The sequence below is a fragment of the Brassica napus genome, chromosome A4 (assembly GCF_020379485.1).
Source record: "Brassica napus cultivar Da-Ae chromosome A4, Da-Ae, whole genome shotgun sequence".
NCBI classification, from domain to species: domain Eukaryota; kingdom Viridiplantae; phylum Streptophyta; class Magnoliopsida; order Brassicales; family Brassicaceae; genus Brassica; species Brassica napus.
This window is the reverse complement of record NC_063437.1, coordinates 9528052-9550062: the sequence shown is the minus strand read 5'-3', so window position 1 is coordinate 9550062 and position 22011 is coordinate 9528052. Positions and strand designations below refer to the sequence as shown.

The following is a 22011-nucleotide window of genomic DNA, read 5'->3' as shown; positions in this document are numbered from 1 at the left end:
GTTGTAGTTTCTTTATTTCTCTTGTTTAGTGTCATGGTTCTGGAAAGGTGTGTCTTTGCCGGCAGTGTGTCTCCCATATTTCTCTCGGGCTTTGTTTTAGATTCCTAAGCGTGGTAACATTGTACTTCAGTTCAAGTTAATGCAATTACAAGAAAATCAAAATAGTTATCTATCCTTATTGCAAAAATTCTCTGCGACTCTATCAGAAAAACGAACCAAACCGAAGCAAAGGGGAATAAATATTAAGGGTACTATCGTCCTTTTACACAGTCGAAAGCCCAAAACCCTTTTCTTCAGTCTTCCTTCCACCTGCATTGGTTTCTTCTGCATTTTCCCCTTAAAATCAATTCTCGCCGGACAATGATCTATAACAGACCAAAAAGACAAAAAGAAGTCTACATAGACCAATTGTGATCTATCATGGACCAAGGGCTGGTAAATTACCAATTTGCCATTAATGAAAGTGGCATGTGAACCATTGGATCAAATAATGGAAACTCTAATCTCGGTCGTCCAATTTTCTTCTTCCTTTCTCTTTCTCTCGCCTGGGTCCCACCCAAAATCCATATTAACTCCCTCACATCTTCATCTTCTTCATTACTCAACCACCCACGAAAATTCATTTCAATCACCAACCAAAGTTCTCTTCTTCAAGTTTTTATCCACAAACCTTTAATTCTGTTTCTTAGGGTTCTTCTACAGCTTTTCTCGTCCTTGAAACAGCAAATGTGCCTCGTCCTTGGTCTTGAAATCGCTTGGTAAGTGTATACTCTCTCCCTCTCCTTCTCTCTCACTCTTCTCTTCTTTTTTATTTGTTTTCTGTTTAGTTTTAGTCCCATAATATGTATGTTACCATTATGAGTCAGGTTCCATGGTTTAAGATAACGTTCTTATAGTATGAATCATGATATTGTAGATTAAATCATTTTTTACATTGGTTACACTGGTACAACAGACGTTGAGTACACCTGGTAAACCTGGTAAAACTCGTTAAGAATAACACTAGTACAACTAGTAAACCTGGTACAACTCTAAGTAACACTGAATAAGACTATGGGTAAAACTTGTATAACTCTTAGTAGTCCTTTGACAAGTCAAATACTAGTATAACTAGTATAACTTATAAACGACTGTTACATGTAAACCAGTATAACTGGTAATACTAGTATAACCCGTATTTTAGCGACTTTAGAACTCGTATAACTGATATAACTTGTAAGCTGTAATGTTGGTTTTAACTCTTTTCAGGAACTATGGATGGTACTGGAGCTGTGGTGATACATTTTGATCATGGTGGAGACAAAAATATTTATACATTAGTAATGAGAGGAAAATATGAGGAGATAACCTATTCTCGCTTGGTTGATAGAATAGGCAAGAAAATGAATATCGATGTAGCTGCGACGAAGCTTCAACTGAGCTACTATCCCCTGGTCGTGGATAATAAGAGGCCTTGTTATATTTTGGATGATGAAGATGTTTTAGGATATTTAATGGAGGTGGATAGGAAAAACCGGCGTAGTGTTTTGCATGTGGAGTTTTCCGAAAATATCTCAGAAAATCAGAGTAACGAGCAGTTTTCTATGAACGAGGAAATTCAGATTGATGCCAGAGCTAATGATGGTATGGCTGGAGTTGAGGAGTTGGCAATTGTTCCTCAAAACCAATCAGATGGGTATAATCATGAGGAGTTAGCAATTGTTCCTCCAAGACAATCAGATAGGTATGAGCATGAGGATTGCAATGAAGAGGGTGATGAAATGAATGATAGGGAGGAGTTGCCGGCTGTTACACCATCTGTAGACACAATTGTCAATGCTGAGTGGGATGATGGTATTGATATGAGTTTGTATCAAGAATTTGCGACTAAGGAAGAGCTGAGGAATTTAGTGGACGCAGGAGTGCATTCGAATTGTTTTGAGGTTGATATAATCAAGACGAATCGTACTGTTTATGTATTGAAATGTCGTGGGGTTGGATGCAGATGGTATTTACGAGCTGCAAGGCTGAAAAACTCAGCCTTTTTCAGTGTCAGAACGTATAGAAAGATGCATACGTGTACTCGGGGAGAGGGAAGTGTAACCAAGAGGGGGAAAAGAGGAACACCAAGCTTGGTCGCAGGAGTGGTGCATGAAGATTATCCAGGCCAATACAAGACTCCAGATCCAAAGTCTCTCATAAAGTTGGTGAAGAACAAACTAGGTGTCACGGTTTCATATTCTACAGCTTTGAGAGGGAAACACAAAGCTGTCAGTGATTTGCGTGGTAACCCTCAGGAGAGTTTTGCTAGACTTCCATCTTACTTGTACATGTTAGAAAGAATGAATCCTGGTACCATCACAAGATTAGTAGTGGATGAGAAGAAGCAGTTTAAGTATATGTTCTTTGCGCTTAAAGCTTGCATCGAAGGGTTTCAAGCAATGAGGAAAGTGATAATAATGGATGGAACTCACCTGAAGGGTGTGTATGGAGGAGTGCTTCTCATTGCCACTGCTCAGGATCCAGATCATCATCATTATCCCCTCGCTTTTGCGGTAGTAGATGGTGAGAAAAATGCGAGCTGGGAGTGGTTTTTGACTATACTGAAAACTTTGATACCAGATGATCCTCAGCTTGTTTTTTGTACTGATAGAAACCAATGCATCATCAAGAAGGTGCACGAGGTGTACCCAATGGCGATCCATGGATATTGCATTTTTCACTTGTCTAATAATGTTGCCGGAGCATGCAGCAAAGTTAACAAGAAAGGGGTTGCCAGAAAGCCTAGTTATACAACAACAACACCATCTCATTAAACAGTTATACAAAATACTTCTCTAGTTATACTAGTCAGACTACGTATAAGAAGCGTAGTTGTACCAGTTATATTACTTATAAAAAAAAATTTACTAGTTATCCTGAATTTGTTTACAACATATTATTACCAGTTGCACCATTTTCACTCTTTTAGTTGTACTAGTAATTTAATACTCGGTTGTATTAGTTAGACTAATTATACTTTTCATAGTTATACCAGTTATATTAGTTATAAGAAGTGTGGTTGTACTAGTTATACTAGTTCCATTGATTCTGTTTTACAACATTTTATTACCAGTTGAACTAGTTTCATTCTTTTAGTTGTACTAGTTACACTTCTTATATAATCACTACTTATTTTTTTTTTCGACCCTATGATAAATATTTCTAGAACCATTTAAGTTGACTTGTTTACCGTTCTTGGAGCGTCGTTGTCAATGGCAGCAGATCCAATAGCAGCCTCATGTGAATTTGAATCTATGTTGTTAGATCCAATCTGCTCACGGTTCCTATTTGTTAGTCCAATTTTATCATAAAAATTCCAAAACCATTTTAATTGATTTGTTTACCGTTTGCCCGTCATTGTTAATGGCAGCCTCGGGTGAGCCTGATTCTCTGTTGGTAGAAGTTATTGGAGCTTGCAGTGGATTCTCCGCCTCATTGGGTGTTTGAGTAGGTGATTTTTGTGGCTCAATCGGAACTGATGGGCTTGGCGTACCCTCTCTATCATCCTGCGAAGGTAACTCCGTTGATAGTGGCGGATAATGATCAGGATCGGCTTGATGTTCTGGTGAAGATGCGGTCTGAGGCCGCTTGGTTGGATTGGACGAGGACTCATCGTCTACACCACTGTCTCGCTTCCTCTTCTTCTCTGCGGTTTCAATCTTCTTTTTCTCTGCATCTCTTTTTTTTTTAACGGCTTCTCTCCTCCTTTTCACCGCTGCTTGTTTTTTCTTTATCACAGAGTCTTTCTTCTTCTTTTCCGCCTCAGCTTTCTTCTTCTCCACCGCAGCTTTCTTCTTCTCCACCACTGACTCATTCTTCTTCTTCTTCTCCGGCGCACCTTCTTTGTTCGTTTGTTCGGTGAAACGAGTCTTTGGAGCCATAGTGTTTCAAAGAGTAACACGAAATAGAGAAACAAATGAGATAGAGGGAGATCGTGATGATTGTGGTAGAGTTTGATTAGTGAGATGAGATAGAGGGAAGGGGGAGAGATCGTGAATTTTTTTCTGTTGGTTATGTCGGGGAAGAGGAATTAGGGATTTAGTTTGATTTAGGGGGAAGGATCCGGGAAGGGCACGCGGGTCGGGTTAGTGGGTGGGGTAGGTTGGTTGGATATGTAAATAAGTTAAAGTTTTAGGTTTTATAGTATTTTCAGCTTAATTTCGATTTATTATTAATTCATTAAAAAAATAAAAACAGAAGTGTCCTTTTCCAGATTTTTGTGTGCCCATTTGGTCGATCTCAGCATTTGATTCATTCTCGCCGGAGAGCCCCCGTCGACCTGTGTAAGTCAGAGATCTCCTTCTCAACCCACAATTTAATTTCGTATACTTATTAATTTCATTGGGTTATCAGATTTTGGTAGAAATCATCTTCAGATCTCGCTTCACGATTTGTTATCAATGACTGTTTTAGGTTTGAGAAGAGGATGTTGAAGTTCCTATCAAAAGTAAAGATCGAGTTCAACACATTGGACCCAAGACTCGCCTCCTGCGTCGAGTTCTTGGCTCAGTGCAACGCGAGGAAGGCCAAAGAGTCCAACCCTAACTGTCAGGTTCTGGTGAAACGCAGAACCGACGATCAGCCACCGCAGATCAGTGTCACTTTCGTCAATGGTGTCGAGGAAGCTTTCGATGCGGCTGCCACGTCGGCTCAGTCGATCAGGAAGATGATTCTTGATAAAGGGCAGTATCTCGAGACGGAGCAGATGTTCCGTGAAGCCGGGGAGCAGTGGCCTGTCATCATCCCTGAGGAGGAGATTCACCAAGAAGCTCCTGGTGTTAAGGTCCGTTTGTCTTTTCACACATTTTATCATTGTGAGAGGAAGAGAGAACTGATCTTTGTGTGTGTTGGTTTGGTTTGTTGTTTTTTTGCAGCCGAGGAAAGCAGAAGACAAGAAGCAATGATATGCTTGCTCGCTTGATTTGGGTTTACTCTTGTTCAGTTTTGGGTATGTATAACTCTTGATATGTGTCTCAAGCTTTGGGTTTCAGGTTGGGACATATAGATTTGTATTGTTTCTTTCTTGATGTCAACTTTTGATCAGAAACCATGAAGTTTAATTCATGTCTTCATTTTCTCAATAAGAAGCTGGTGAGGCTTGTTTTGCAAGATGAGCCAACATACTGGTGTGATTTTAGGGATAAACTTAAAGCAGATAAAAGGAAGTATAGCAGATAAGGCTTTGAATACCTATGCATGTCCTTGTGATACTCTGTTTCATGTTTCGGATTAGAGCTTTTGAATCCTACCTGATACATATATTGTTTAAGCGTTGTTCTTGAGCTTGAAAGAGAGAATTCATGTTTGTCAAGCACTGTTTTTAATGGAGGTTTTGCTAGTAAATTATGCACTTTGAATAAACTAGTTTGTTGGTCATTAGCTTGTGGATTCAATGTGTAAGAGCATCTCTAACTTATATTTTTCATCAAAAATAGAGGATGTATTAACTAGAATTGAGTTTTGTCACAATGTATACATCTATTAATAAGAATGCTGCTATTTTTAGTGAGAGTATAAAAGAACAAAACCAATTTTATGGACATTGATTTAACATTGAAACAAAAAGCAAAACCAAAACTAATGTGATCGATTTGAAGACATGGTTTGAAAGAAAATAATTCAGTTTCCAACCTGTCATATGAGTTATATTCTATCGTCAAAACCGTAGCAACAGCAACATTTCCAATTTAGTATTCAAGGGGACTTTGAGCACAATACCGTACCACTCAACAGATGGGGAAGTTACATCGGTCTATTTCTCTAGAACAGATGGGGAAGTTACATAGGTGGTTGAGATGGCCAGAAAATAACAATAACACAGGAACAATGGATAGAGAATGGATAGAGAAGAATGTGAGAGAAAGGTAAGGGAACTTGAATGGGAGAGAAACCAAGTATTTTAATCCCCCTTGTACAGCTTCTCTATGAAGTTCATCACCTTCTACCAAAGGCTTACGCAACCAGATTCAGGTCTAACCGATTTTTAAGCCATTTAGTTTTTTTTTTGGGTTAGGATGAACCGAACTATAACTAAAATTGATTCGGTTTAGAGAAAACCAAGTTTTGGTATGGCCTTCTTTGTTGTAGGATCTGTGAGGCAAGAGATGAAGAAAAGAGTAAAATGGTTTTGGTAAGAAGAAAGAAGAAAGAAGATAAGAGTCGGAGGAAAGAAAGATAAAGAAGGCAGAGGAGGAGATCAAGTCTATGAATAAAGTGATGGAGATGATTCTCAGCAGAAAGCAGAGAGCTCTGGAAACCATTTCACACGAAAAGAGTTGCTTAGTTGAAACTTAAAACCACAATTATCTACTTGTTGATTCATTGTAACGTCTATAAAACTCTTCAAATAAAACTCTTTTTTATTGGGTAAATCTCAAACTCAACACTCTGGTTCGAGTTTTGGCAACGATAATAGTATACATAACTTACGCAAACAGCAAATGAGTTTCTTCAAATATATACTTTACAGACGAAACCTCTATTGAGAAAACGTATGTGCATAAATATACCAAACAAGTCTTGCTCCCCTCACTCATTACCTCTCTTCTCTAGCCGGAGCATTAGGATTCCCCATCATATCCATCATCATTTTCTCAGGTGAATCTTCCCAATTCGTAAACGTCTTCAAATCAATCTGTAGATACATATAACAACTTGTCAAACTTGCAAGTCCTTTTGTGCATTTGCATAAATAGATCTTATTGATCTTTTCTTACCTTTCGACGTTGGTCAGTGAAAAGCTCTTCTCTTTTCTTGTATGCTTCTTGAACTTCCTTAGCTGCTTTTCCACCTAATGCCCATGCTTCAACATCTGACACCAAAGCCTCTACTGGTAAATAACCCTGCAACAACAGATGTTATAAATATCCAAGACCACAAAACTTGAATCATATATATAGACCAGCACTTGCGTTACCTGGTTTGGGAAGAGAGAGCCAGGCTGGTAAGTTTTATCAACTGCATGATGACGGATTGTGATCTTAGCAAAGTCTTCGTCGATGAAGATTCTCTCGTTTCCTTGTGTTCCCCCGAAACCAATTCCAACAGGCTTTGGGTTTGCGTCATAGACTCTACCAGAGGGATGAAGATGGCTATATGCAAAGTTTTTCTCTTTCCCTGAAGTTGAACACAAAACCATATAAGACTACACTAATGCAAAACAACTGACTACGCCTACGAAAATTCTCTGATGTGTGCAGTACCTGAAGATGAGAATGCGTGAAAGACAGGACTAATGGAGAACAAGTTCCCAGAGCTTCCGTAAAATGTATCTCTGTTCTGAAAACCTTGCTGCAAGATAGCACCAATGACCCACTTCCTCTCGCTTGAACTACCCTCCTGCTCAACTCCACCGCTTGCAGAAACTAGCAATAGTATAGGAGCATGATACCCTTGAACGTTGTCCCACAATCGATTCATGCCTTTCCCATGATGGTATGAGCTGAAAGACAGATGAACATTGAACACGTTAAGTTACACTATAGAGACAGAACCTTCACAGAAGTAGGACAGTGGGATACCGGTAAAGAAGATTTTCATTGGGTTCATCGCCATTGCAGGGAAAGCATGAGCTCAAGATCTCCTCACTTAAGGTATTCTTGGACGTCAAAGAAATCGCCCATGCCCTTCCACATGTTAGAAGAGTGTTATCACATGTCTTGGACGCAGAATCATCTCCACCAGCTGACTTTGAAGGCCCAGATCCATCCTGTAATCCACTTTTAGTGAACACCATACGGTTAAATGAAAAGCAACAAGTAAAGAAAGAGTACCTCTGCATTTAAACAATGCTGAAGCCTCGCGTTGCAGAAGTGAGATAGACACTCAGTGAGGCTTGGAATCGTCGTCAATGCCCACGTCAGGAATTTCCCGACAGGAAGCTCGAGCTCCAATCCGAAAACATCAGAATCCCAAACATCCAAACTAGCTCCAGACTCGGTGCAAGACACAAGCGCTGACATAACCAAGTGGCTTATATCAGGAAGAAACAAGTCGCTGGATCTACTGCTTCGACCATCCCACGACATCGTCCAACACATCCACAGAAACATAACCAACTCTACGGTGGAAACCGACCCGTTGATCTTACAATCAGCTTCGTCAGATTCGAACTCCAGCTTCGAGGAAAAGCCTGCGTTTTGAGATGTCAGATGAAACACTCTCAACAGAGTGTTGTAAGACATGGAGGCAGACATTCTTCCGCAGCATTTGACATAACCTCTAGCGAACTCGACCCAACTCAACCCTCCTCCTTTCTCAGGGACGAAGAACAAATCTACTAAAGATGGTCCTAAATGCTCCAACAACCTCGGAAACGAATCTGGAACTTTCTGGTCTCCTTCACAAGTAGTTGTCTTGTAGCTCAAGGTGAAGCTTTTCTACAATAAGAAACAAAACAAAAAAAAATTGATGAAACGTCTCAAAACCCTAATTCATGATCCGATCAAACTCAGTGTCAAAACACTAATTCACGATCCGATCAAATCCCAAAACTACTGTAACTGCAAATCCAGATTCTCTTTAAGAACAATCAGAACCCTAATCGTTATTACCTTGAATGATTGGAAGGAAACAGTGTTGGTCTGAGGATCGGCGAGCTTGGAGAAAAATCGTTGAAGCAGAGGAAGAGCACCGGTGGAAGCAGCGAGGCTTTCGATTTCTCGCTTCTCCGATGATTCTTTATTATCTGTAGAGGATGAAGCACCCATGATGCGATGTGAGAAGATAGAAATAATTCAAACGGAGGTTTCAGAGGATATTTGTTAATGAATGATGGTGTCCATGATTGCTTTTTGATCTATCTATTGAGATATTTTGAACAGTTGCTGGCTCTTTTTCTCGCGATGCGCCGCTTAATGGGATTTGAGTCAATTCACGATTGAACCGGTTCCGGTTAGTGGTCAATTAGATCCGGTTTATTATTCGATTTTGTTTTGTTCAGGTCATACGACTCATACTTGTTTTGTTTTCAACAAATACGACTCGTATAAGCACTATAGTTTAATGGTTATTGTTTAAAGATTTTTACACTTATGTTTTGTTTATTACAGATTATTATATGCAAAGCTCTTCGAACATTTCAAAGTATTGTAGGCTCTTTATTATCTGTATAGTTGTTCATTAGTAATTGGTAATTTATCTAGTGTTAAAAACAACAACTTATATTTGTGTTTTATACTTTACATGTCCAAACACTGTAACCTCTTTTTCATCTTATCAATAAAAACGTTTTTGAAATAACTCACAATCGAATTTTGTTCACCTTCTCAAAGTCGACCAAATTCAAATTCAGTAAGCCTCCGATCTGTTTGAAGTCAGCACAACTATTACTAGGGCGTTTAACATGCACAAATGAAATGGAATCGAAACTTGATTTCCAAGAAATCTACTGACTAGATCAAATGCTTTAATCGGGGGCTGTAACTGCCACGGTTGATATATTTAATGTAATCAATTTTATTAACATGTTGGAAGGTATAAAATTTCTTAAAGATAACAATGTCAAATCAAGTATTAATTAATTTTCTTATTTCATAAATAAATACATAATATATATTTGTTTATCTTTTAATTTTTAACTGCAACAAAATCTTATAAAGTCGTTTACTCTTTTTCCATCAAAAAATAAATCTTTATGGAACAGGTTTTAATAAAATCTACAATCCATACGAAATTCATACACAATGATACTCAAAATCAAAATAAATAATGAACTCTAATCGCCAATTTCTCAAAGAAAAATAATCGGACAACTGCAAGACCGCTTTCTGAATTTAAGAAGCTCCTTGAAGAAATCTGAGTAAGATATATTAAAGAATCCCTAAAACGCGGGATGAGTTTCTTGAGAACAAATGAATTCTCAAGAAAGTAGCTAACTAGTTTCTTCCCGCTTTCTTCCATCAAAATCAGATTGTGAATCTCAACACACTCAGGTGTGATAACAAACACTAAGGTGCATAAGTAAGTTCATTTTACTACCGACATTCTCCCGCACAATTTGACATAACCTGTAGCAAATTTAACCTAACTCGATCCTCCTCTTTTCTCAGGGACGAAGAACAAATGTACTAAAGATGGTCCTAAATTATCCAACAACTTTGGAAACGGATCTGGAACTGTCTGGTCTCCTTCACTAGTAGTTGTCTTGTAGCTCAAAGTGAAAGTTTTCTACAATAAGAAACAAAAAAAATTGATGAGACTCAATCTCAAAACCCTAATCCAAGAACGGATTCGATGTTTTGTAGTTGCGAAACCAATTTGAGAGCTCTTTGTGGGTGAATGAATGAATGATATGAAATGATTTGTTGAATACTTCTATGTATCTTTTACGATTAGCCACGTACTGGGTTTTGAGTAAACTGATCCGATTTTATATAGTTTGCGTCAAAATATAAATAGCTATGAATTGGTGTAGGAAAAGTAAAGATAAAAATTTGGGATGTCTCGTCTATGAAAAACGTACTTAGAATATTATAATAGGATCTTTAAGCACATGATACTAAAAAAGAAAGAAAAAAAAGCCCAATCGATTTAATGAACAGAGGGTCACCATCTTCGCATAACGACAAAAGTTGTAGAGGAGAAGAAATTTTGTAAATTGTATGGGGAAGGCGTTTAGGATGAGAAGCTTAGAGACATTGATCATTTTTCATGTGGCATCAATCAGAAGGTTGTGTTTATTTTTTTGTTTTATCTGAATCACTACATAAGCTGTTGTAATAGCAAAACATTTCTTTACTTTTTTATTTTTGTTGAAGATAGGAAATCAAGGACTTTCCTCAACCTCAGCTCCATTTCGTCGATAATCGCAGTAAGTTTGTTTATTTTATTGGAACATAGAATATTAAGGTAAATGTGTTGATAAGTTGATGAACTGTTATATTGAAAACTAGTTTCACGAACTTTTAAAGCTTCATTTCGGGTCATGAAAGTCATGGAAAAAATGTTACATGTAGTAACGAAAGTCTACAAATGAGACACATGTAAAGACGTAAAGTTATTTAGAACAAGAGAAAGTCGTGGCATTTAAGTATAGTTGTGTGATTGAGTGTGTAAATGCTTTTAATGGGTTTAATAAAAGCAAATCAAGTTTTATTGAATAGTTGTAGATTGATTTTATAAGAAGCATGTACTTTAAACATTTAGTTTTATATTTCTCAGGCAAACCGGTTAGTATGTCTTCTACGAGAGATGTCTGAGAATGAGGAAAAGATTTGAGTTACAAAATTTGTACACTTTATTGTAGGATCCTTTGGAGGCTCTTAATAAAGAGCGAGAATAACTTACCAAGTTTGTGTTGGCCATCGGTGGCCTAACCACATTGGCTTCCTTCTCAAGTCCACATCACATGGCTACATACGCTTTATTTATTTCAGGATCCTTTGGAGGCTCTTTACAAAGAGCGAGAAGAACTTACCAAGTTCGTGTTGGCCATCGGTGGCCTAACCACGGTGGCTTCCTTCTCAAGTCCACCTAGTGGACTCGATTCAAATGGCTACATACGTTTCAGAGACACGCGATGTTACACTGTCTATCTCCTGCTCAACAACATTGGTTTCGTGGCGACGTACTTCAACTTGGCACAACTCCACAAGCCAACAAAGCGGAGACACTGAGGAGAAAACTCAATACTAGATGGTTCTTACTGTGGCTTGTCATCGCACTCTTCTTTGGAACCTTCACAGCTGCGTAAGGAAGCTGAAGGATCAACCACTGTTCACAGCATGTGGCCAAGATGGTTTATACTTGGAATGTCGATTTCAAAGGTGGTTGTAACTGTGGTGTATGTCTTTGGCAGGAAGCTTGTTTCATATTGTTTCTAGATTAGATTAGATAAGTGGTTTTGTGTGGTCACATTGGTTTTAACGACAAAATAAATTTTCTTATGGACAAAAGAAAAACAATAGAAGTTATGCTTTAAAATAAGAAATTTTCATAGCACAAAAACAAAACACAGAGTCGCAGCTGTTTACATGATGATGACCCAATATCAGTTCAAGGTCTTATTATGAACCAGCTATATTCCAGGTTTATACAGATTTTGACTGGTTTGGTGGATAGCATGAAGCGTAAGGTTATTGATAGCTTGCTCGCTGATTATAACAGGTTCAAGAATGAAAGAAAAACACACAACTAGTTCTTATTCTCAAGGCTTAAGTTCTAATTGTCTAAAATGTAATTTAAGCTTGCTTTTAATAATAAACAAAACAATCTGCATCATTTAGTATAAAAATACACAACTGTAAACGCAAACACAAACAAGAGAACGTGATAATACAAAAGGTGGCAAAGACATAACTTATCACACAGATAAAAGCCAGATGTCATGAACCAAATCTCTATTGATCCATAACACACACAATACAACTGTATCACTCTCTCTCACAATATAGAGTATCAACTGGAACTATGAGGCATGAGCTAATACATCGATAAAGTCTCTCTTTCACTCCCTCTATAATATTATTTATACAGTAGCTTCACTGTAACTGCAGAAGCCTCTTTGTCCCTCAGAGTCTTAGCTTCCTTCTATCTTCTTCCTCGTCATCAGCTGTTACTACTTACAGCACACCATTTGTTCAGCGACAAAGAGTTTAGATACAGAGGCTTACTTGGTGAGTTTGAAGTAGAAGATGAGGATAATGGCGGCGACCAAAGCGGTGATAATGGCTCCAATGGTCCATTTGTTCCTGTTCATCCTCCTAGTCATGCCTGTCAAGGTCTTCTTGCTCTTTCCTACATTGTCGTCTACTCCACTAAGCTGTATGTATCAGAGAACGAGCTATTGGTTAAAAGAGATGCCAATCACACGTAGTATTCTTCTTCATGATAAAACCCGTGTAAGAGAAAATTGTTGAAGAGAGCACATACCGTGTCGTTAGTGCGTAGGAGAGGAAGACTGTCTCTGACTGTGCAAGTCTTGGAGGACTGAGACGCCAAGCTCTTCAGTCTCTTGATTCTGTCTGTGGTTCGACCCAATCCATCAGTTGACCTCATCGATCTCTTGACTTCGCTTTTGAAGTTGTTGAGATCAGACTTGAAAACTCTCTTAGTTTGACAAGGAGGCTGGACTTAATGCTTGGTGGAAGGCTCCTGGCTTCAAGATCCATTTTTCTAATCTGGTGAATAAGAAAATGTACAAAGCAAAGGGACAATAAGGAAAACGCTGCTTTATTCGATCTATGCCTTAGACTACATACCAACACTTTAGCATTTTTGCGGCCACGCCTTATTTCAGAGAGCTTATGCTTCTTTTGTTTCGGGAATCAATGAGTAAGGTGTCATCAATGCATCTTAACAAACAGAAACAATGATGATCTACACCTAGTAATTGACAAGCTCTTTGTACAGCCAGTAACCAGATAATGCACAGATCTTATGTCCTTACAAGAGTCGAGAGGTTTGTAATAACTCATAAAGGATCTAAAACGCAAAAACTGAAGATAAACTCATAAAGGATCTAAAGCACAAACTTATGTCCTTGTGTCCTTATTTGGGACAGCTTCTGCATCTTTTGTTCTGCAAAATCAATGATGATCTACAACTAGTAATGACAAGCCTGTAACCAAAGGGAAGCAGACAAAGGCTTGTAGTAACTCATAAAGAATCTAAAGAACAAACTAAAGATATCTTTAGTTCAACATTGAGATCACACTACACTGTGATCAACAACGGGATTAAACCAAATTAAAACTTATTTTCCAAACAAGCTAGATGCAAATAACGCAATGTTAAGTTCCAAGTAGATTGATACTTTGCATGCAACACACAATGATAATGTACCAAAAGATAAATGATCACTTTCCCCAAATTACATTAAGCAGGAACAAATCAAGACTAGGAACTCTTAATTTTCTTCAGCCATATCAAAAGAGGATTGATGTCTAAAACAATCCCTAAACCATAATAATATCTTGTTAGATCGCAAAACACATGTCAACACGAGGTTTATGGGTAGACAGTGGAAACAAAATTCACCGATCGCAAGAGAGAAAAGTTAAGAACAAACAATTGACGAGATGTTTACAAAATTAGGAATTAAAAAATTCTATTAATAATAATAGTCCAAAAGTTAAACAATATCTACTGTTGGTTGTGGTTGCTTCACAAAATTCCACCAAGTTGACTCTCCTCTCCACAGACATGGACAACACGGTGCAAACATGGCTGGCACCAACCATAGTAAACAAGGTAGAGCAACGTACATAGCCAAGTGAGAAATAGAATAGAGGAGACAGAGGAAAATACAAAAGCCTAACGTGTGACCAAGGCGTCCCGTGATGTAAATTCCAAGTAAACACCCTTCTTCCTCGCTTGCTGTAAGCCAATACCCGCAATTAGTCGTGATGACAAACACGTACGCAACTACAAATGTACATAAAAGTCCCTCAACGTTATCAGCAAGGGGAATCTTGTGGGCTCTCAGAGTCATATGTAAGACCGCATCAGTGATGAGGATTATAATGATGGTGTTCATCGCAATGTCGTATCGTAACTGCCCGTCCATCCTGCAACCAACCAGAAAATTCGTTTCAGTATAATAATGTTTATAATCAAAAATCTTATGTTACATAACAATATATTTAGTGGAATCTCACCTCCATGTACTCCTGGGGCTAGGAACGCTAGATTCATCGAGGACTGTAGCGCTTGACATTGCTTCTTTTAGAATTGTTTGGTTGTAAGTTTCTGATGTTGAAGCAAAAAGATGTGTAATGTACATATAGGTATCTGATTAACCCATTCCTATTACAAAACCGATTTTCTTTTTTCTGTTTTTAATCATAAAATATTCAGTATAAAAAATCGAATCTAGCTTTTACCACAAAATATTTTTCCTTCTCGGCAATGACTTTTGATTTTTAATATTAATATCGACAAAACCAAAACAACAGAAGCCATAAAAGAGAAAAGTTCCATAAATAAAAACGAAACACAGAGTAGCAACAGTTTAACATCATGATGATGACCCGATATCAATTCAAGGTCTTATAATGAACCAGAAACAAACCCAGACACAGACTCTGCTGTATCTAGAGAGAATCAAACAAACACAACAACAACATCCAAAGATAAATATGCCTTAGCTTTTTATTTAGTAATATGAAGCTAAGTAGAAGCACTCGATTCCAGCACTGAGTGAGGGCTTTAGTCATCGTCTTCATCACGACGCCTCTGGTGGTGGTGATGCTTGTAACGCTGCTGCTTCTTCTCCTCATCATCATCAGAGTCATTGCCACCCTACAGAATTTGATGCAGAGATGAATAACGTTAAGCGAAAGCTTTAGTCAGTGATGCCTCTATTAACGGTCACCATAACAATGGAGATAGATACTCTGTAACTATGATCTTCAAATGTCATATACATGATGTGCAATTTCAATCAAAGAACTTAGCTTTCAACCGAGGCTAATCCATTACAGGATGTGAAAACAGAGTTACAGGGTATGAAAGACAAACACTTTAGTTCAACATGGAGACTACTCTACACTAAGATCAACAATGGGACATATTCAAGATGTCTATATTCAAACAAACATTGAACCAGGAACGTTATTATGGGATTGTAGAACATAGCTTTCAAATTAAGGAACTCCATTTCAGGATGTGAAAACAGAGTTACACCGCTACACTGTGATCAAAACCAAACTAAAACTTATTTTCAAAACAAACGAGACGCAAAAAACACAATGCAAGTTCTGTACTATGATTGTTATAACCTACAAGATGTCAATGTTAAATCAAATACTGAACGAATGAAGTTAAAGGGGGTAATGGATGTTATCACCAAAACTATAATCTTTAGTTTCAATGTTGAGATCAGTCCATCAACAAAAGGGTTTTATGTTTAAACAATCAATAAACTTAATTTCCACACAATAATCTAGATGCAAATTGACTATAACTTTATATAATTAACTTATTGAACTTACATATTTCTTGCGGCCATAGCTCCCTTCCTCATCATCACCGGAACGGTTCCTGCGCTCCTCATCATCATCATCATCATTACGACGGCCATAGCTAGGCTTCCTGTAACTCCCTTCCTCCTGTTCCTCAGACCTTCCATAGCTAGGCTTCCTATAGCCTCCTTCTTCCTCTTCCTCAGACCTCCCGTAGCTGCTGGGCTTTATGTAGCTCTCAACCTGATCCTCAGATCTCCCATAGCTAGGCTTCCTGTAACCTCCTTCCTCTTGATCCTCAGACCTTCCATAGCTAGGCTTGCGCTCATACTCGCTCCTCTCTTCACCGAAGCTCGGTTTCTTCTCATACCCGGATCCGTACCCGGTCTCACTCTCCGATCTTCCACCATATCCAGATTCAGGTCTCCGGCCATACTCAACCTCCGTTCTTCCACCGTATCCACCAGACTCCGATCTTCCACCGTATCCACCAGATTCAACCTCCGATCTACCACCGTAGCCACCAGACTCAACCTCCGATCTACCACCATAGCCACCAGACTCCGATCTGCCACCGTAACCACCAGATTCAACCTCCGATCTGCCACCGTAGCCACCAGATCCGTAACTCTGCTCAGGTCTCCGGCCATACTCCGTCTCCGTCGCTCCGCCGTACCCCGATTCAGGTCTCCTACCGTACTCAGCCTCCGTCTGACCGCCGTAACCGGATCCGTAACTCTGATCGGGTCGCTCACCTTGGACGTGACCGCCTCCGGCAGAACCGGGTCGAAAACCGGGACGGGGCTTGGGGCGGGAGTAGCTGCTGTACTCGGTGTTGAGAGCTTCTTCGGCGTAGGCGGAAGGATCGTGGTACGAGGTGAATTCAGGTCTCTCGTACTCGAAATCTTCATCCGCGGCGGAGGAGAGAGGGTAGCAAGTGTCGTCGCAAGGAGGGATCGGACGGCCGTAGATCACGGTGATGTCGTATCCTCCACTGTACGGCGTCGGATCGAACTCGTCGAAATCGTCGACTTCATCCTCGTCTCTCGTGTAGTACGGCATCGTTTCAAGATCTTTTTCTGATTTCTCTCTCTCTCTCTCTCTTGGATCTGACGAAAATGACGAAAGGGTGAAAGAAGATTTAAACGCGGAGACGAAGGGGGAAACGCTGCGTTTCGTGATGATGATTTGTTGGTCCTACTCCTTAGTTAATATGTGTGGGGCCCTGTTTTTCCGCTGTTTACATGGCGACCACTACGAGTCTACGAACCGTGTAAACTGTGCCACGTGACTTATTATGATTTGCTTTTATGCAATCTGATTGTACCGATTGCCGACTGGTTTAACCGGCGAAACCATTATTCTATTCTGTCTACCGACAGATCGAAGCGATTACCGATTGGACTAGAAGTTAAAATTAAAATTAAGGCCCAGTTAGGATATAAGGCCCATAAGTGTGTTCACGGTTTGACTTGAGGTTTTAACCGTGAAGGAATTAAGAGAGAAAGAGACGAGTCCTTTTCTTACTAATGTTAGAAATAAACCGTGAAAGATTGTCTTTTATATCCTCTTTGGTTGTTGAAACTAAGAAGATCGAGATGTATTTGAGTTTTAACAAAGAGAGTGAAGTGAGCTCAACGAAGCCGTGAATCAATTGTGGCATTTACGTTCCACATTTAATTTTAGTTTGCTTTTATAAGCAAGAAATTGAAGAACAAATCACAGAACTTAAGGTTTGATATCTACATTCTTTAGGAGGATCATCTGTGTGCCCTCTACAGTCCTGAAATTTTAAACCATACACTTTCAAGGAAATTCATCCGACAATACAATGCGTTGCTCGTAGGATTTGAATATTCTTGATCTTTTAATGTGACAGAACATGTACAGTGGAACTAAAGCAAAATAAGGATTGAGTTTAGTTTGTCGAACCTTCCTTTGTCGTCAGATAATACATTTGAGTTTTTTTTTTGAGTTTTGTCTCGTGTCATTCTCATCCACTAATGGAAAGGAAAGGAGTACAAAGAAAAGAAGGGCCCTACGAATTCCAAATGTTGATGATGTGGCTAGTCTCAAAATATGCCACGTCGACATAGAAGCCCGAAAGACAGATATCCCCTTATCCCTCCAAAATCTCTAGCAAAAAGCAACTTCACTCCTCTAGAGAAATCTAAAAGTTCTTTCAAAAGTTTTTAACTTTCAGAGAAAAATCAAAAGAGAAATGTGGAATATATAAAAGTTCTGATATTGAAAAGATAATCGGTGAAATGGCGGTTTTGTCATCGCCCATGTTCGGAACTTACCGACCGGTGAAGACGGAGATGAGACCAATTACACGATGGAGAGTTAGGTGTCAGGTATCATCCATAAAACCTGCCACGTATTCGTCAAGACTCTCCACAGATATTCCTCTCCACGAGTCTCCTCAGGTCTCCTTCTCTCTCTCCCTCTATAACACGAATCAGTTTAAACTGTTTTGGTGCGTTTCTTAAATGTGATTTTGAGGAACTTTTAGGCGTTGTTCGATGACTATTTAGAGGATAAATCGAGAGTTTTCGAAGCCATGTTCCCTGACAAACCCAGAAGCCATAAGCTTAACGAGGTACGTCAACTAATATGACTTAACAATAGTTATATATAAATGAAGTTCAAAACGGGCGTTTGGTCTAGTGGTATGATTCTCGCTTAGGGTGCGAGAGGTCCCGAGTTCAATTCTCGGAACGCCCCCTTTTTCACTATTTTAAGTCTACTTGGATAAATTGAATTTTTGCAGGAAGAGTGGAGGATTCAGATGTTACCAATTAATTTCCTCTTCCTCACTGTGTGGCCTGTGGTCGATATGCGTTTAAGTTGCAAATCCAACGGTCAGGATTACCCGGCAGACGTACCTTTAGACATAACCAAAGTTGTTGAGCTCAACATGGTAATAACTTTTCTCTCTCTTCGTTTCTTCATCTTCCACTAGGGTCAATTTCATAATAAACATTATTACATGGGTCATTAAGCTATAACTATAGCATTTTCTCAATTTTTCTTCACAGTATACAAGTAAATTTTTTTTTTTTTACAAAAACCATGTGGGTCATATGACCCCCTAACCAAGAGGTAGCTCCGCCACTGACTCAAACTCTTAAATGCTTCTTTTCAGACGAGATGGCAACTTAAAGGGCTTGACCGAGCGATGCAACCGTCTGACTTCAGTTTGGGAGTCAAAGGAGCATTGTACCCAGACCGGAGAGGAAAGCACACAAGGCTCAGAGGTCAGCTAGAGATGAACATAAGCTTTGTTCTCCCCCCGGTTCTTGAATTGGTACCTGAAGACGTTAGGAGAAACTTGGCCAATGCGGTATATAAAACCTTATTTGACTATCTCTTATGATTTACACATGATCTGATTTGGACCCATTTACAGGTTTTGACAGGTTTAGTGGAGAATATGAAGCATAAGGTTAATGGGAGCTTGCTCGCTGATTATAGCAGGTTCAAGAATGAGAGAAGATTACACAAGTTATCTACTAAAGCCGAATTTTAATGTCAATGCTCAACCATGTATAGTTTCTCAATCCAACATGAAACAATCGTTTATGAACAGTCATCGTAACATACTATATAAGATTTTAATGTTTGAAGTGACAAAAAAAAAAAAAGATTTTAATGTTTTAATTTACTTAGCCAGTCTGAAAAACAAAGAATATAGAGTTAAAAGAGTTACAAACAACGAGATCTTTGCTTATTGCTTACATTAAAAGCCAAAGTTAGTAATCCATATTCCTAGGCGCCAAAGTAAACCGGTTTCTTAGTATTTGGTCCGAGAGTTTGTCGGTTTCGAAAGCAATGAATTCTTCTCTTTTTTTTCAAAACCTCTGCGTGTGGTAGAAGTTATTCTACAGATTCTTCTCAACGTTCAATGTTCTCGTGTCACTCTCATCAACAACTGCGTGACAGACGAGGCTTTACATTATCACCACGTAGATGGCAAAATAAATGGGTAACCTCTTAACTAAACCAAACCAAACTAAACTAAATTAAATGAAGTGGACTTATATTTCTTACAAAACCTGAAACAATTAAACCAAACCGAATATGTACCCGGTTACTATAGAAGTTGAAAAGCAATGTTTCAACAAATATTTCTCGAAATCCACTATCTTCCAAATGCGTACCGTGAGAATGTTACTCTCTCTGTCTCTATTTTCTTTAACAAAAGTCTCAAAACGTATTAAAGAGAAGCAAAGACGCAATCTTTCCTCTGAAGATATATATAAATATAGAGAGAGAGAAAAGTGGGAAAGATCAAATATCATCCAATCTTGAAGACCAAAAGAGAGAGAGAAAGACTGGTAAAATGGCTGTAAGCTCAACGGTTTTGTCATGCCCGAAGATGTTCGGAAGACGCCGGTCGGTGGCGGTGGAGATGAGAACAATACGGTGGGGAGTTAAGTGTCAGTTGTCACCCGTAAAACCCTCCAAATATTCATCTAAAATAACTACCGATGTTCAACTGCACGAGTCTCCTCTGGTATCTCATTCTCACTTTCAATCTCTATAATGTTATATATGTATACATCAGTGTAAAACCGTTTGTGTTGTAATGCTTTGAAACTTTCAGGCGTTGTTCGATGAGTATTTGGAGGATAAGTCGAGGGTTTTCAAAGCAATGTTTCCTGATAAACCCAAAAGCTATAGGCTTAACGAGGTAACATCCATGTTCCATTTTTATAAGTGTGGGGTTGCATTCTTTGGTTACTCTAACGAAAAGACCGACATGATTTACTTGTGCAGGAAGAATGGAGAATCCAAATGTTGCCAATAAAATTTCTCTTCCTCACTGCGTGGCCAGTGGTGGTCATGCGGATCCGATGCAAATCCAACGGTCAGGATTACCCGCCTGATGTACCTCTAGACATAACCAAAGTCCTTGAGCTTAACATGGTACTTCCTCCTTTCCACAAAAATACAAGTTTTGAAATTTTTAATTGTTTCAAAAAGAGAAAAGGTTTTACGAATACTTGTTTACCTTTATTTACTGATCATATTGATTAAAGACAATACTGTTGAAATAAATTGATTTTTTGAAATTGTGGTATTAAAAAAATATTTTAGAATTGTAAATTTATATTTAAATTGTGTGAAATATCCAAGATTTATATCTTCGTTGAATGGGGGAAGTACTAAAAACACACATGTCTAAATACCTCTTTTGTTCTCTTTGAACGGTTTATTTTCAGATGAAATGGGAGCTTCAAGGGCTTGACCGGGTCATGGAGCCATCTGATTTCACTCTTGTAGTTCAAGGAGCATTGTACCCAGACCGAGGCGGAAGGCACACAAGGCTCAAAGGTCGACTAGAGATGAACATTAGCTTTGTGCTTCCTACCGTTCTCATGCTTGTACCAGAGGATGTTAGGAGAAACGTTGCCAATGCGGTTAGAAATAAACGCATTTGCAAACTCAAAACACTATATTCCAAATTTAGATATTATCTTATGTTTTTATTTGCTTTCTGCAGGTTTTAAATGGTTTGGTGGATAATATGAAGCATAAGGTTATTGAGAGCTTGCTCGCTGATTATAATAGGTTTAAGAATGAAAGAAGAACACATCATTAGTTTTTAATCTCAAGGCTAAAGCTTTAATGGTTTGAATGTAATTTATGCGCTCATGTTTGGCGTATACGTTTATATTAAACAAAACAACTTGTATCAACTAGTATAAAATACACACCATAAAATTAGGATTATAATTAAAAAAAAGGATTATAATAGTCAACTGTTAAAAATAGACGAAAACTATTGACTATATCTTGTCAATTTTATGCCGTCGAGCTATTAGTTATGGAGTAACTATGTGAAAACTATATTTGAATATTAAATCTGTCAATTGTAATATTTTGAGAGAAAAACAATGCAAGAAATCGTTAGGCGGTAGTTATACTTTTTACGAAGATTGTTGATTAAATGTATGGTTAGAATTTTTTTTAATATGTCATCTAAACCAATTTTTAGAACACTATGAAAAAACACACAATTTTCTGGTATTGACCTGATTTAGCCGAAAGAAATTGGAGGCTGTAAGTATAGTAGATTCAT

The 22011-nt window shown here is 38.5% G+C and overlaps 8 protein-coding genes, 1 long non-coding RNA gene, 1 other non-coding gene and 1 pseudogene across 10 annotated transcripts; 5 read left to right on the top strand and 6 right to left on the bottom strand.

Annotated features, from left to right (window-relative positions):
* Window positions 1-182: 182 nt before the first annotated feature.
* On the top strand, window positions 183-5130 carry LOC106446039. The gene is made up of 4 exons (XM_048777435.1): window positions 183-346; window positions 4275-4304; window positions 4435-4804; window positions 4896-5130. The coding sequence occupies exons 3-4, from the start codon at window positions 4448-4450 to the stop codon at window positions 4923-4925; spliced, it is 387 nt and encodes a 128-aa protein (XP_048633392.1). The 5' UTR covers window positions 183-346; window positions 4275-4304; window positions 4435-4447; the 3' UTR covers window positions 4926-5130.
* LOC106367529 lies at window positions 367-2962 on the top strand. The gene is made up of 2 exons (XM_013807319.3): window positions 367-758; window positions 1249-2962. The coding sequence occupies exon 2, from the start codon at window positions 1254-1256 to the stop codon at window positions 2793-2795; it is 1542 nt and encodes a 513-aa protein (XP_013662773.1). The 5' UTR covers window positions 367-758; window positions 1249-1253; the 3' UTR covers window positions 2796-2962.
* On the bottom strand, window positions 3068-4269 carry LOC106367530 (myb-like protein V). The gene is made up of 2 exons (XM_013807320.3): window positions 3366-4269; window positions 3068-3292 (listed from the first exon to the last, which is right to left on the bottom strand). The coding sequence occupies exons 1-2, from the start codon at window positions 3900-3902 to the stop codon at window positions 3194-3196; spliced, it is 636 nt and encodes a 211-aa protein (XP_013662774.1). The 5' UTR covers window positions 3903-4269; the 3' UTR covers window positions 3068-3193.
* Window positions 5131-6356: 1226 nt separating the features above from the next.
* On the bottom strand, window positions 6357-8835 carry LOC106446040. Its single transcript, XM_013887708.3, has 7 exons — window positions 8574-8835; window positions 7794-8399; window positions 7542-7729; window positions 7224-7462; window positions 6938-7137; window positions 6738-6863; window positions 6357-6655 (listed from the first exon to the last, which is right to left on the bottom strand). The coding sequence occupies exons 1-7, from the start codon at window positions 8727-8729 to the stop codon at window positions 6557-6559; spliced, it is 1614 nt and encodes a 537-aa protein (XP_013743162.1). The 5' UTR covers window positions 8730-8835; the 3' UTR covers window positions 6357-6556.
* Window positions 8836-8944: 109 nt separating this feature from the next.
* On the bottom strand, window positions 8945-14858 carry LOC125607917 (annotated as a pseudogene).
* LOC125608163 lies at window positions 14093-14677 on the bottom strand. Its single transcript, XM_048778122.1, has 2 exons — window positions 14619-14677; window positions 14093-14528 (listed from the first exon to the last, which is right to left on the bottom strand). The coding sequence occupies exons 1-2, from the start codon at window positions 14675-14677 to the stop codon at window positions 14093-14095; spliced, it is 495 nt and encodes a 164-aa protein (XP_048634079.1).
* Window positions 14859-14921: 63 nt separating the features above from the next.
* LOC106446041 (uncharacterized protein At5g39570) lies at window positions 14922-17103 on the bottom strand. Its single transcript, XM_013887709.3, has 2 exons — window positions 15954-17103; window positions 14922-15261 (listed from the first exon to the last, which is right to left on the bottom strand). Exons 1-2 carry the CDS (start codon window positions 16983-16985, stop codon window positions 15169-15171), a joined length of 1125 nt encoding a protein of 374 aa, XP_013743163.2. The 5' UTR covers window positions 16986-17103; the 3' UTR covers window positions 14922-15168.
* Window positions 17104-18066: 963 nt separating this feature from the next.
* On the top strand, window positions 18067-19549 carry LOC106446043. Its single transcript, XM_013887711.3, has 5 exons — window positions 18067-18352; window positions 18439-18525; window positions 18697-18846; window positions 19072-19269; window positions 19336-19549. Exons 1-5 carry the CDS (start codon window positions 18191-18193, stop codon window positions 19453-19455), a joined length of 717 nt encoding a protein of 238 aa, XP_013743165.2. The 5' UTR covers window positions 18067-18190; the 3' UTR covers window positions 19456-19549.
* On the bottom strand, window positions 18439-19278 carry LOC125607918. Its single transcript, XR_007338968.1, has 2 exons — window positions 19042-19278; window positions 18439-18884 (listed from the first exon to the last, which is right to left on the bottom strand). It is a non-coding gene; the product is annotated as an uncharacterized LOC125607918 (long non-coding RNA).
* On the top strand, window positions 18579-18650 carry TRNAP-AGG. Its single transcript has one exon. It is a non-coding gene; the product is annotated as a tRNA-Pro (tRNA).
* Window positions 19550-20112: 563 nt separating the features above from the next.
* LOC106446044 lies at window positions 20113-21721 on the top strand. Its single transcript, XM_013887712.3, has 5 exons — window positions 20113-20442; window positions 20533-20619; window positions 20706-20855; window positions 21152-21349; window positions 21433-21721. Exons 1-5 carry the CDS (start codon window positions 20269-20271, stop codon window positions 21529-21531), a joined length of 708 nt encoding a protein of 235 aa, XP_013743166.2. The 5' UTR covers window positions 20113-20268; the 3' UTR covers window positions 21532-21721.
* Window positions 21722-22011: the final 290 nt, after the last annotated feature.

Coding starts and splice junctions, on each gene's coding strand:
- LOC106367530 (XM_013807320.3), bottom strand. CDS start 3,902: ATGGCTCCAAAGACTCGTTTCACCGAACAAACGAACAAAGAAGGTGCG. Junction 3,293..3,365: donor TTAACAATGACGGGCAAACG/GTAAACAAATCA, acceptor AACCGTGAGCAG/ATTGGATCTAACAACATAGA.
- LOC125608163 (XM_048778122.1), bottom strand. CDS start 14,677: ATGTCAAGCGCTACAGTCCTCGATGAATCTAGCGTTCCTAGCCCCAGG. Junction 14,529..14,618: donor AGCCCCAGGAGTACATGGAG/GTGAGATTCCAC, acceptor GGTTGGTTGCAG/GATGGACGGGCAGTTACGAT.
- LOC106446041 (XM_013887709.3), bottom strand. CDS start 16,985: ATGCCGTACTACACGAGAGACGAGGATGAAGTCGACGATTTCGACGAG. Junction 15,262..15,953: donor GCTATGGCCGCAAGAAATAT/GTAAGTTCAATA, acceptor CAAATTCTGTAG/GGTGGCAATGACTCTGATGA.
- LOC106446043 (XM_013887711.3), top strand. CDS start 18,191: ATGGCGGTTTTGTCATCGCCCATGTTCGGAACTTACCGACCGGTGAAG. Junction 18,526..18,696: donor GAAGCCATAAGCTTAACGAG/GTACGTCAACTA, acceptor GAATTTTTGCAG/GAAGAGTGGAGGATTCAGAT. Junction 19,270..19,335: donor GGAGAAACTTGGCCAATGCG/GTATATAAAACC, acceptor ACCCATTTACAG/GTTTTGACAGGTTTAGTGGA.
- LOC106446039 (XM_048777435.1), top strand. CDS start 4,448: ATGTTGAAGTTCCTATCAAAAGTAAAGATCGAGTTCAACACATTGGAC. Junction 4,805..4,895: donor AAGAAGCTCCTGGTGTTAAG/GTCCGTTTGTCT, acceptor GTTTTTTTGCAG/CCGAGGAAAGCAGAAGACAA.
- LOC106367529 (XM_013807319.3), top strand. CDS start 1,254: ATGGATGGTACTGGAGCTGTGGTGATACATTTTGATCATGGTGGAGAC.
- LOC106446040 (XM_013887708.3), bottom strand. CDS start 8,729: ATGGGTGCTTCATCCTCTACAGATAATAAAGAATCATCGGAGAAGCGA. Junction 7,730..7,793: donor AGCATTGTTTAAATGCAGAG/GTACTCTTTCTT, acceptor AGTGGATTACAG/GATGGATCTGGGCCTTCAAA. Junction 6,864..6,937: donor GCTCTCTCTTCCCAAACCAG/GTAACGCAAGTG, acceptor CTGTTGTTGCAG/GGTTATTTACCAGTAGAGGC.
- LOC106446044 (XM_013887712.3), top strand. CDS start 20,269: ATGGCTGTAAGCTCAACGGTTTTGTCATGCCCGAAGATGTTCGGAAGA. Junction 20,443..20,532: donor AACTGCACGAGTCTCCTCTG/GTATCTCATTCT, acceptor TGAAACTTTCAG/GCGTTGTTCGATGAGTATTT. Junction 20,620..20,705: donor AAAGCTATAGGCTTAACGAG/GTAACATCCATG, acceptor TTACTTGTGCAG/GAAGAATGGAGAATCCAAAT.